The 14,275-nt window shown below is 36.7% G+C and overlaps 1 protein-coding gene across 1 annotated transcript in view; it reads right to left on the minus strand.

The window, feature by feature from the left end:
• The window catches only part of Malrd1 (MAM and LDL receptor class A domain containing 1), a 638,235-nt gene that overhangs the window by 130,746 nt on the left and 493,214 nt on the right, over nucleotides 1-14,275 (minus strand). The window contains exon 31 of the mRNA XM_019205159.2: nucleotides 2,699-2,900. Coding sequence (XP_019060704.1) covers nucleotides 2,699-2,900 — 202 coding nt within the window. The remainder of the gene's footprint in view (nucleotides 1-2,698; nucleotides 2,901-14,275) is intronic.

Genomic DNA, 14,275 nt, shown 5'->3' on the forward strand with positions numbered 1-14,275 from the left:
TACAAAATTTCTTTTTTTTTTTTTTTTTGGTACCCAGGGTCGAAATTGGGACCTTGTGCTTGGAAGGCAAGCAGCAGAACCACTGAGCCAAATCCCCAGCCCCTCTTGTACAATTGTTTGATGGATAAAATCCAACATCCCTGAAAATTTCCCATCATAGTACCACAAACCACAGGGGAGAAAGACAATATTTGTACTAGCACTAAAGGATCAAAATTTCTTTAGAGCTATTTGATCTACCTTTGGTGTTCCACTACAGTACACTTGTGCTTGCTTCAAATGTCACATAATTCATGACTGAAGTTTTTTTCCCAAATCTTCAAGTAAATGTAGTGTTGTTTTATGACGTTCATTAAATTGTATTGCAGTCTCTGGTACATCACTATGGGGGTCTATGTACCCTACTTTTGAAAGGAGTTAAACTTATGATTTTCTAAAAGCATTTGGCTGAAACAAAAAAGAAGGCATGTTATAGAAACTATGCCCTGAGATTGGATTTTCCATGAGGGATTGGGGGTACCAAGAGGCACAACCATTACATAAAGTGACAAAGAGCAGGCAGTTGAAGGTTTCATGTCAAAGGACTTGGTAGGTTTTACATCATCCTTGAGATTAAAGTCTGTTCTATAAGAACTGGGAAGGAATCCGTTGACATTTAGGTCAAAGCTAGTGTCCCTGTTAACACAATTATAGTTGCTATTATTATTACTGTGAGTAACAGTAACTTTTCAAAGCAAATTTCCTAGTCCCTGTGTTAAGCTTTGGAGGTGAAATAGACAAGTTTCTTGAGGAGCTCAGAAGAATATATACACATTTATTCTTATATTTTGCCTTACACATCTGTGTTCAAGAAAGACGAGACAGCTAGGTGGAGAAATCACCAAGAATACACAATTACTCTTGGAAAAGTGGAAGGGTTTTTTCCCCTGAGGCAAAAGGTGAGAAAGAGAGTTTCAATTTGGAGGTGGGTGGAAAGGAGAAAATGTAAGGACTTCATTGCAAAACAGCTGTGTTTCCTGTGCAAAGCAACTAGAGTATCAGCAGGATGAAGAAGGGCCAGGAAGAGACAAGAGATTCTAAGATTGCCAGGAAGCAGCAGTGCAGGGGGATGAGAACCCCAGGTGTGAAGGACCCCGGCTAAGATTATATACGCCAGTGCGTTCAGTGGTCCCAATCTGCGAGGACAAAAGCAGCTGGAAGAAATCTAGGGGGATCGCTTCTCGGCCTTTTGGCTAAGATCAAGTGTAGAAATCTAGGGGGTTGTATGACTATAACTTCAAAGATCAATACAGTCATTGTTACACTGCGAAAACTGAATGATGGCATCTGTTATAGTAGTGACTGATAAGTAAATATTAATACTGGCAGTGTGTTTAGCATAGAACCTGGCACACAGTATTCACATGTATGTTGAAATGATAAAAAGGGACCTAACAGAATCCAAAGTGCTACTCAGAATGGAAGTGAAGCGAGGCAGTAATTATTCAATCTGAGATTAAGAGGGGAAGCAGTAAGAGATTCTTCTGTGAAAAAAATGAAGCATTAAAAATCTAGAACTTCTTTTCTTATTACTGTTACTGGAAATCAGGTTCGGGGAAATAATCAAGAAGTAAAAAACTCCCAGCCACGTTGGTGCACACCTGTAATCCTGGCTACCTGGGAGACTGAAGCCCAGCTTGGGCAACTTAGTGAAATCCCATCTCAAAGTAACATAAAAAGGGTCAGGGATGTAATTTATAGTCGAGCACTTGCCTAGAATGTGGGTGGCCACTGGTTCCGATGTCAGTTATACACACACACACACACACACACACACACACACACACACACATACACACACAATAATGATTACATGGAACTTTAAACCTTAAGATTTCAGGTCCTGAAAGTAATCACGGGAGTGGTTTACTGAGGAGGAACCCTGATAAAGGTGAGTAGAAATGAGATGGTCAATATTTTACATAAACTATAACTTGACCAGAAGTTGAAACTTTCCAGCGTTTAGCATCCAAGGAAAACCACAAGAAGGTTAAGAATTCAGAAATGGCACCATAAAGAAAAACAAACTCTTGAAGAAGATAATAAGAACATAATTTTAAAAGAAGCATGGAGTAGCTAAAAAGACAATGACTCTAATATCTAACATCTAAAACTTGAAGACTTTATAAATGAACAAATTGCCCCACTTAAGCAGAAGCATCTTGAGTAGCAGAAATTCAAGCTCAAGTTAGTTAAAAGGATGGATTTTTCACAAAGAAGTTCATGGCAGCCTTCTTTTTTTAAAAAAATATATCATGAGCATTGTAGATTATGCAGTAGAAACAAAAAGAATGAAATAGCCCAGAGAAGAGGAACTGTTAACACGAGTGCAGAAGTTGGAGGATGATGGAGGACCAGTACGGTCTTTACCTTGATCAATTATCATAAACCTGTGAGAACAGAGAAGTAGACAATAAAGCTATATTAATGGAAATAACATTTCCACTTCCTGTGGTCTTTTTTTTAACTTTAGTGTAAAGTTATTTTGTGGGCGGAGGACATGAAAATTTCACATCCAAGTTTATGGGCAGGAACATTTTAAGTCTTACTGCTTATATGTCTGCAAGGTGTGAGCAGGGTTAGATTCGTATTTCTGCTGAATTTCCCAATTTTGGTACAATATGTGCTCCTGTTTCTTGTTTTCTGAAGGATTACTTACCACCGGACACACACTCTGGGGTGAAAGAGATGTCATCAAGGGCAATGAAGACGTCCCCATCTCCACCCAAATCAGCTTCGAATGCTACTTTAAAGGGACTGTTGCTGGAGAGAGATACACGCCCATATGTCCATCCGGTTCTTTTTTTCCCAATCTCTGACCACACTAGGATGTCTAGTCCTGATTCTTCAATGGTATACACCTAAAAATAATAACCAGAAAAAAAAACAACTCTGATGATTGGATGTTAGGAGCATTTGGAAATACAGAGGGTTGATTAGCAAAATAATAAAGACGCTGATAATGTGAAAGATCAATACACTGACTATCATATTTTCTACCTGTAGAAACTGTGGGTTATAAAGTTAGCCAGTGCATGCCGTATTTTCTTTGGTGTTGTCACAACATGTGTATATACCAAATGGATATGACCAAAAGTGACTTCCTTAGGCATAATTTAGAAAGTTAGAGGAGATATACAACTAAAATTTTCATTGTTTAGAAACTTTGTCAAGGACATTACTCAAGAAAAAAAAAAGGATCCTCATGTAAAGAGATACGAGATTCTACAAATCATTTCACACATCAAAATCATGTACAGAAAATATTTAACACTTTTGACAAACAGAAAATCATCTGGGGCTAACATCGATATTTGGCACTAAAATACAAGGATTAGCAAACACAATAAAGAAGTAGTGAAATATTAATAGGGTTAGTCTTGAAACCAACAACATAAATTAAATTCTAATATTTTAAAAATGAAAAGAATTTATAAAAATGCAATTTTTACTGTTCTTCTGAAAATATACATTTAAACAGTAAAAACGTAAGTTTGAAAAGTTTTTGTTTTTAAATTCTAGAAACCAAACCTAAGGGCTCAAGCATGTTAGGCAAAAGTTCTACCACTGAATCGCAGTGACAGCCAAACATACTTTTTTACATCATCTTTACTCAAATTTCAGTTATTTTCTTCAGTTTCCGAGGCTACATATATTACACTATACTATACACATATAGAGCTATAATGTTCCTCAGAAATGTATTCATAATTTTTAACATGATAAAAATAAGACCCAGAAAAGCAAGAAAAGATGAATAATTTTCTTAATTGCAATGTACTTTTCTTTTTCTCTTTCTTTTTTTTTTTTTGTTTGTTTTTTGAGACAGGGTCTCACTATGTAGTTGAGACTGATGTGGAGCTCACTATGTAGCCCAGGCTGGTCTCGAACTCACAGCGATCCTCCTGCCTAAGCCTCCCAAGTGCTGGGATTATAGGCGTGCACCACCAGGCCTGGTCAACAATGTACTTTATTTAATGAACATGTTCCCTAATGAAAATTATTACTTTCTCATTTTTCTACTGAATTTCAAAATTTATTACAGGAAAATCATTCCAAATGTTTACTATCTGAAGAAGTAATACTTCTCATTCTATTACATAGGATGAAATTAAATTGACATTCCAGAAATATTACCAAGAATCACCAAATTCTGCAGAGCCAGAAATTAAGCATGTTGCTAGTGGTTACCAGTATAAAAGATCTAAGACTGAGTCAGAAACAACTATCACTAAGAATTAAACAAAATAAAATTAAGACTTTCAGACGAAAGGAAAATTAAAAATTTGCTCACACTTTGGAAGCCTGAAATGTGAGAATTCAATAGCACTATAATCAAATTAAACATTTTGGAAAAGCAGATGTTTCCCAAGCAGAATTTACTTTTTTACTTTGATACTTCATTTAATGAAATAAACTAAGATACAACATGAGAGGAGCCTGGGTCACGTGACCATTCTGGGGCTTAGCATAAGCACTCTTGCATATCTCAAAGTTCTCAGTTCCAGGGCATGGTGGGCACTTAGTTCTCAAAATCATGCAATTTGTTTTTTCAATTTTCTTAGAAGTTGAAATAAAAAGATGCAAAGTTTCCAATTCAACATGTTGGTTAAGAGGATCACTGCATAGAATCTAAAGTGAGCTCTGCTTTCTACGTAATTCCTGGTTTAATCAAACTCAGTTGAAAAATAATAGTTTTATTATATTTATTTTGTAATGCCTATTCTGGAAAAATTCAGAAAAGATAATTACATGAAAATATAACCCGAGTGGTCTCCAGTTTCCATTCAACTTTGATACATATTTTATTCATTAATGTTCTATTTTTATTACTTTTACATTCCATCTGACTCTGTAAATTCAACCTTTTTACTCTTTAGTCAATCCAATGTATTCTTGCCAAATTCATTTTCTTCCATTCTCTTTTCAGTGTATTTCTCAAAACCCACCATGAACTCCTCTCACTTTGAACATTAGACTCTGGTAAATGTCCACACATCTTATCCCACTGTGCGACCCTAGCCATGATTCCAAGTAAACTCTGGTCAAGTTCACTGACTTACTTCTTATTTCAATGAACATTTCTGACCCATTTATAGGTGTCTTGGTAAACCACCAATGTATTAAACTGAACAATTATGCATTGGGCCCAGTATTTCTGCAACCAGAGTGGCCAACAGAAAAACTAGGAGTATTAGTTAAAAACTGCACATTACACTGTTTATTCATGGTACATAACAGGAAATGTACAAAAGGTTCGTAGTAAATATTTCTATTGCCCAACTGAAATAATATTCATTGTATTCTGAGGGTGATTTGGTAATAATTCTCACAAAAGTTTTATTTTTAATAAGTTAAAAGTCTCTCACTTTGAAAAACAAAAAAGGTTAATGTTATTGAAAAATAACAGGTTTTAATTTACTAATTTTATATTGATATGTATTATTAGTTTTATATATCATTAAACTAATTTTACTAAAAGCAATTCATGCTTTCTGAATATTATACCTTGGGTGAATTTTCTTTGACATTTTAAATTTTGGTTGAACAAAGACCCAGTAAAATAGTAATGGTCAATATTACATATTACAAAACAATGATTTTTATCATGATTAGCAATAAAATAAGTGGAACCAACGAATATACAAAGATATTAAATTCTAATAAAATTTACACTATTACAGAATTAAAATTATAGTCAAAGGTTATAATCAAAATAACTACTTATAACATGGGGCAGGGAAATTTTAAAGAAATAATTAAAAGAATCATACCACATGGGCCAGGGATTTAGCCCGGTGGCACCGCCTGCCTCGCAAGCACAAGGTCCTGATTTCGATCCCCAATACCAAAAAAAAAAAAAAGGAAGAAAGAAAGAAAGAAAAAAAATTGTTCCACAGCGGTATATGTGCACACGTTTATAACAGCACTGTTTGTGATAGCTAAACTTGGAAACAGTCCAATTGCCCATCAACTAGAGACTGGATAGAGAAGATTTATTTTAATAAAATGTAATGCTACTCAGCCATAAAGAAGGAGAAACTAGAGACATTCATAGCTAAGTGGATGCACATTGAGGCCGTACTTCTAAGTGAAATACAGAGGACACACCTGTTAATACCGAATCATTTCTCTGATGTGAGAAACTTAAAAGTGTAAATGAGGATCAAAATGTATAACAGATAATGTGAAATAGGAAGAAAAGGTCCACAGGGGAAGGGGAAGAGGAAAAAGAAAGAAGGGAAAGGAATAAATATCAGAAAAGGAAAAAACAGAAACGAAGTCTTTGTAAATAGAGAGGGGCGGGTGGGGTTGAAGGGAGGACAGAGGAAATGGGGAAAAAGTAAGAACCAAGACACATCAAGTAAAGGTACACGTTCCCAAGGATGAATGTAACGGTATTGTAAACCTAAAATGTACCAATAAACCTGACGACTTTAAAGAATAGAATAAAATAATAAAGGCATCTGTTGACAAATATTATAAGATTATCTACTTAAAGGTGTTTTTTTTGGCAAAGCAACTCTTCTGTATTTATTTAGAAATAACATTCTTTTGAAGAAAAGCGTTCAACAGACATGAAGTAACGGGGAATTTGAAAGCTAACAGTAAAACTGAAGAACAGGGGCGGATATCGAAGCTATTTCTGCAATTCCATGGATCCGCGCTGCCTAGGTGAATGTTCGAAAGAAACTGATTAGCAGCTGTTCCCCGTTTCCCTTTCAGACACGCCAGCTTGGAGGGGTCACCGCCACCCACTGGGCTTCTCTGAGTGGACGCCTCTGGGCAGCAAACGCTTCGTCCGCTTCATCAGGTATTTATTTAGCTCATCAAAGCGGCGCATGGAAGAGGCTGGGAGGGGAACGCGACCTTCCTGGCCTGAAGGAAGGCACCGATCTGAAGTAGTGGGCTTCATCCACAGGGGCGCAGAGTCTCACATGGGTTCCATTCGAAACGACTCGGATTTGATGTAAGAAGAAAGGAAACATAAAGGGAAATTTCCCTCCAGGTAAGAGGCGTTAGGCTCTCAAACTAAGTTTATGAGTAGAAATGACAACAATGCTGCCCAAATTAAGGAAAGTTAGCCCAGAAGAATACCTTATGTTATGTGAGCCTCAATTTATATGTGGGTGTGGGGTGAGACTATTAAGGGCCCACTACAGCTATGGGATTTGGGAAACAAGGTCAAACGAGTACCTAAATGCATACGGCACAAACCTGATCCTTTTGCTGTATCATTTAATGGGCTTACGAATCATTACTGCAGTGCTCACAACCAAAAAATAACAAAACAAAACGGAAATCCAAAGGTCTTCTGAGACTTCTCACAAAGCCGAGACCACAGAGAAGTATCGCGGGGTCTGAAACAGGACCGTCATGGTTTAGGTGAACGCGGTTCCCCAGAACTCGTACTCAGAGGTGGGGAGGTGGGAGGAGGGTGAGTTATGGGGGTGCTGGGCGGACCATTAGATTCATACACAGCTGAGTCCAACCGCGGAGGGAGCTGCTGGCAGGTGGGGAACGGGTGGAAGCCGAGGGTCACTGGGCCCTGCCCTCGAGGGTCTATCTTCCTCCTCGGCTTCTTAGTGCTCTCTCCGCTTCCGGATCACTGTGACGTGAGCAGCCCCTTCCTCTGCACAGCCCCTTCCACCACCCCGTGCGTGGCTGTCTACCTACCAACCACGGACTCAGAACAGGATCCCAAACAACTCTCCTCCTTCCTGCGGTAGGTGGTGGGTACTGGACTCCAGCAACCAGGAGAGGGACTGAGACAGGAGGAGAGGTGGGGAACATAGCATCACAGCTGAGTAGAACAGAAGCGCAGGACAGATACTCCTCCAGGCACTAGCACCAGAGCAGACAAGTCTCAAATTCTAACTGAAGAATCGTGAGCGGCTCAGTGCAGACAAGTGAAAGCTTTGTTTGTTTGTGTGTTTGTTTTTTAATCTCCAGACATCCTACAGGTTCTCATGGTGAAGATCAGAAAAAAAAAATCTTATTTATGGAAGGAGGAGGGAGAAAGTCTTTTTCAATATAGTTAGAACATTCTATTCATCTTTTTAAAAAACTGTCTCTCAAAACAAAGTAAAGAGAATTCAATGGGCAAGGGTGTTTCCATTGCTTAATCAAATTGGAAGAAGAAAATTACCACATTCTAGCCCCTTCTAGCTTTCCATGTGGAAAAAAAATAAATGTCCAATTCTAGTGCCCAGTAGCCTTTCATATGGAGGAAGGGAAATAAGCAATTCCAGCTACCTGAAAACTTCTTGTCTCACCTACGGAGAGAAGAAAAGAAAACCTGAGAGGCAACTGTAAGCGACCACCCCGGACAAGTCTTACTAAAACACTGAACCTTTATCATAGCTCTGCAGAAATTTCCCTGGGACTCCATAACAACCAACAGAGAAATAGTACTTCTGTATAATGGCCTAGGCGTGCAACTGAGCAGGTATGAGGGTCCAGAGTTGATTTCAGTAGAAATTTATTTGCAGTAAACAATAAACACAGGCCCTACTCTGGCCCCCAAACACAAAACTTTAAGGTCTATTTCCCTTCATTCCTTTTACTCTGTAACTGTCCCGGCAGGCTATGAACAAAATTAAAAGGCATACTAAAAGACAACAAAACATAGTTTGAAGACACAGAGAAAATATTAAACCGAGATTCATATTGGTAGTGATGCTGAAATTACCAGACAGGAAATTCGATATGATTCCTATGAGAAGGGCTTTAATGGACAAAGTGACAACATTCAAGGAGAAAAGCATAATGTAGCTGAGACATGCAAATTTTAAGAAAAAAAATAGTAAAATATACACTATAACGAAAGTACCCATGATTGGTTCATCAACAGACTGGACACACAAAGGAAAAAAAATCAGTAATTTGAAGAAAAAGTCAAAAGAAACGTTAAAAACTAAAACAGGAAGACAAAGAGGGTGAAAAAAATGAGACAAGCGAATTAAGAACTTGGGAATGGCTACAAAATGGATGAACTGTGTGTCATGGGAATAGAGAAGAAAAGAGAAGAGATGTTTTGTATAATGTGGTGCGATTTTTTTCCTTCAAAATTAATCACAGATACCAATGCCCAGGTCTAAGAACACCGAATGGGATACATAACAGCACTGATGTTTACCTATACTTAGATATAAGATATTTAAACTGCATAGAAAAAGGAAGACCACGAGAAAATCTTGAAAGAATTCAGAAAGGAAAAGACACCTTACCTACACAAGAGTGAGGAGTAGTATTGTATTGGATTTTTCTTCAGAAAATAAGCCAGGAGACAGTACAGTGATATATGAGGCATTTTTAAATACTGAAGGAAAATTTTAAACTCAAATTTTGTAGCAAGCAACATTATCCATCAAAATGGAGGAGAAACAAAGCCTTTCACAGAAAAAAAAAATTGAGGAATTATGTTGCTTGTAGGCCTCCTTTGCAAGTAAAATTAAAGGAAGCTCTGAGAAAATGATATAAGTCAGAGAATCAAATCCACATAAAGGAGTTATGGAGAAGAAATAAAGGCACACAAGATACTTATTTTTTCATTTTTAATCGATCTAACAGATAACTTGACCCAAAGTAATAACAACATTTTCAGGTGGTTTAGCTTATGAATATTTAAAATTAAAGACAGTCTGATATAAGGAAAAGAAGGGAGAAACTGGAAATACTATCACAAGGTAATCACACCACCCATGAAGTAGTGTAGTGTTATTTGAGAGTACACATTGGTTAGCCACAAATACATATTGAAAACTCATGAGGAAATACTATAAAATATTTAAACAGAAGTATAATTGGCACAGTAACAGAGTAGAAAACAGAATCATAACAGGCTCAATTAAAATCAGTTAAGACAAAAAGAATGGCAGACAATAAAAAAATAAAAGAAGAAAACAGAAAGAAGGACAATAAATATGTTAATTGAAATATCAACAATCCGTCTAAAGGCAGATACATTATAAGAAGAAGATATTTTCAGAGTAGATGTAAAAATAAGATCCAACTATACACTGTATAAAAAAATACAAATTACAATTTTAATAAGTATATAAACTCAAAGTAACTGGCTCAAGAAAGATGTACTATTTCAAGAAATCTGGAAAAGCTGTATTAATGTTAGGTAAAGAACATTTTAGAGAAAGGAGAATTAGGAGCAATAAAGAGAGCATGTGTTACAGTCTGAGTGTTTTTGCCCTTCCCTAAACTCATACGTTGAAACAGAGCCTGTAAGGTAATGGTACTGAGGAGTGATGAAATCTCTGGCACCTGGCAAAGTCCAGGGCCCTGCTACATAGGAAAGAGCTGTGAGCATCGGTTAGGCCTTCTGAATAACGCATTAGGACACTGCCACAAATTCACTTCTGCTGTTTGCAAATTATCCCATGTTAGGTACTTTGTTATAGGGGCCACAATGGTCTGAGACAGCATGGCCTGACTATAAATGTGGTCTGCTCTCCAAAATGACATAATAATCCTTAATGTACATGTCCCTGGGAGCAGAGCATCAACAAAGCCATACAAATGCTCACAGGTATTTATTATCATACACTCAGCCTGCCACAGTTCTCCATCAGTAACTGACGAGAGAAGGGAGCCGATCAGAGTTACACTGCATAACATCAATCAACTAGATCTAACTACACTGATAGAATACTTCAGCTAGCAAAAGCAAAGCACACTTTCTTTTCAAGCTCCTCCGTAATGATCACCAAGATGCTGACTCAAAACACTGTCGCATATTTAAAAGACTAGAAATGATGCAATGTATACACTCACACCACTCAGATTGAAGTATACATCAATAACAGAAAGGGAGCTGAAAACTCTCCACACACTGAAATTTTCAACGCACTTCACACAGAGGTTCACCTAAGAACAGCGCAAGTATTCGCAGTGAAATATGAGGAAAAGTTTTTTATTTTTTTCAGGAGAACAGGAAAGATATTTCACAATAAATGAAAATACAACTAATCAACAGTTTGTCGGATAAAGTGAAATAGTGCCTGGGGAATCATTTTTAATAGTGAATTTGTATAGTAGAAAGTAAGCATGATATAGACTGGTTCTTTGAAAAATACCAACAAATTTCCTACATCTTTACTGAGGTCACCTAAGGGAAAAATGAGATGATACAAATTATTGATGTAAAAAATAAAACAGGATCTTTCCCCACTAGCTGTATAAACATTAGAATGATAATGGTTATTTTAACAAATCATGCAGACACCATGTGTCAGTTCCTTGAAACACGCATTACTAAAGCTGTAACGGATGAAAACAGGTAATCTGAATTGGATGTTTATGAACTAAACTGTCAGCAACCTTTGAAACTAATACCAAAGCAAAGGATGTTACTGGAAATATAAAACAGCAGACAACATCCTTCCTAAACATAGAGGCAAAAGTCATAAAAAAAAAAACAAATCAAATCTAACATTGAATTAAAATAATTTATACACCGTGTCCAGGTGCAATTTATTTCAATCCATTAATGTAACCAATAGGCTATATAAAAATTTTTATAATTGTATCTACACATGGAGAAAGAGAATATAATGCCAATTGACATCCATTCATTAAAAACAAGTGCTAGGAAGCCAGGAATAGGATAGAAGTTCTTCAACTTCATAAAATCCTACAGAATGAAGCTGTAGCTGACATCACTATTAATGCTGAGAAACTAAATATTTTCACCTTCAAATCAAGACGAGCAAGGATGTCTGCTCTTAGCATGTCCATTCAACCTTGTACAGGAAGGTGGACTGAAATGAAAAAGTTATGCTGCAGAAATAACAGTGGAGAAAAATGACAAGCCAGAGGCTGGAAAAAATAATGTAAAATATGTATCAGATATGACTTGTATCTAAAATATACAAATAACTTTTAAAATTCAAATGTAAAATAACCCAATGTTAAAGAGTGGAAACAAAGCTGAGAATATATTCAAATGGCAAATGAGCCGAGGATAAAATGCCCAACATCACCTGTCACTGGGGAACTGCAAATTTGACAAAGGAGAGATCTCTGAACACGTATTGGAGCGTCTTGTATTTCCGATCACTGACATTGTCACCAAATACCAAATGCTTCTGTGTTTGTGGAGCAAGAAGAGTTCTTATTCATTGCTGGGGCAATACAAAATGGTAGATCCAACTTTAAAGACAGTTTGTCAGTTTCTTACAAAACTGAACATTTTCAGCACAGGATCCAGCAACTATGCTGCTTGAAATTCATTCAAAGGATTTTAAAATGGACACATGGATATTTATAACACACACATATTGATAACAAATTCATTCATGCTTGTGAAAACTTGTATGCAACCCATATGTTCTGGAACAAGGGGACAAACAAAGTTTGGAGCACCTGTACAATGGAGTTACAACAAAAAGCAATAAATTCTCACACCACAGGAAGAGATGGATGGAACTCACAAGCGTATTTCCAGGTGATATATGTCAGTCTAAGAAGGCTCCACACTATATGAATCTAATTGAATTAATTTACAAAAAAGGAAAAATCTATGGAGACAATGAAAAACAGTCATTGGTTGCCAGGGGTTTGGGACAGGGAGGAATAAGTAGGTGGAAGAAAGAGGATAATGAAATTATTCTGTATGATACTGTGAATATATTTCATTATACCTTTATCAAGTCCCATGGAATATACACACATACTGAACCTTCATGGAATCTTTACTAGTTACACATCACTACTAACTCACTAATTCTAACAAATATACAGCACTAATGAAAAAGCTAACAATAGTGAAAATTGAGTGGCTCTGGGGAAGGACATGAGGGGTTATGTTTTTCTGCAAATTACTAATTAAAAAAATTAATATAAACACACAGTACAAAAATGATGGAAGTGCTATGAAATGCTCCCCCCTTTGGTTTGATTTATTTAATTGCCTACTTGGAGAAATGCAAATGACTGATCCATTTCAATACCAATTAAGCAATTATCACTAAACACATGTAGTCACTTTACTTTTCTCTCTCTGCCATGCTTTCTATCTTGAATTATGGGCTTTTAAACAAAGTCCTGTGGCATACCATCTAACCTCCTGGTAACAACCTCTTTTTTTTTTAACTCTTGAAAAACTAAGCCCTTTTGCCTGAAAACAAGAAAGAACTATCAAAGTGAGGTAATGTCCCTTATGACTGCCATGAAGAACTTGAATGACCATCAACAAATAAACAAGTTAGTGGTGCATCATAAACACACACACACACACACACAAAAAAAAAAAACCAAAAACACACTCTTTTACACTAAAGTGACATAAGCCAAAGTCCCTGAATCAGTGTGCACAGTCCATGTTGAAGGAATTTCTTCCTTGGCCTGAGAAATTAAAACAAAGTAACATTACTCAGTCTAATCCCATCTGCACAGAAGAATAGAAAACCAATTATGAGTGACTAGATGATGGAAGAAAAGTATAAAACACCAAATGAAATAGAGTACTGACCTGATGGAGAAGACTGTTAATAGAACCAATGGGAAAACAATTAAAGCAATATAATGAATTCCCTTGAAAGATTTGGGTATCAATAATATCTAACAGTCAAATATGAAAGAGAAGTACACAGAGTTCTTGAAAATTAACAGTATGATTGCTCAGACGAGACCTTCAGACATGAACAGAACAGAATTGACACAGGTTAATCATAAAGAGTGAGAAAACTGAACCAAGTAAAATCTTCCTGAGGTGAAAAATGAGGAGGGCCCATGAAATTTCCAGGGAAGTTTATGAACTCTGATACTGAGATCTGGGTGGTGTTCTCATTACAAGAGGAAATGTGGTTATGGGAATGAAGAGTAGAGCTGTCCCCGCACAGATGATTGAGGACACAGTGAGAAGGCAGCCATTACATGTCCAAGAGAGAAACCTTGGGAGAGGTCAAATCTGTTGACCTCAATCTTGGACCATTAGTGTTCAGTAGTGTATTGCGGAAAATGCTAATTTCTATTATTTAGGCCACCCAGTCTGTTGTACTTTTATGGCAACTCTAGCAAACTCATACACATATCAAACAAACAGAATCCAACGTGATGAATTGTGGAGGAGTTAAAAGAGTGTAGTGGGGAAAGGTAACTATAAAGTATATACATTTAGTTAATGTTAATATGTTGTGAAGTCTCAGGAAGTTTTAGGAATATGACAGCCAAGAAAGTACATAAATTCTTTTTTTTTTTTTTTTTTTTTTTTCTGGGGATC

The sequence above is a fragment of the Fukomys damarensis genome, unplaced genomic scaffold (genome assembly GCF_012274545.1).
Source record: "Fukomys damarensis isolate Sample0158 unplaced genomic scaffold, DMR_v1.0_HiC HiC_scaffold_37, whole genome shotgun sequence".
Classification (NCBI taxonomy): domain Eukaryota; kingdom Metazoa; phylum Chordata; class Mammalia; order Rodentia; family Bathyergidae; genus Fukomys; species Fukomys damarensis.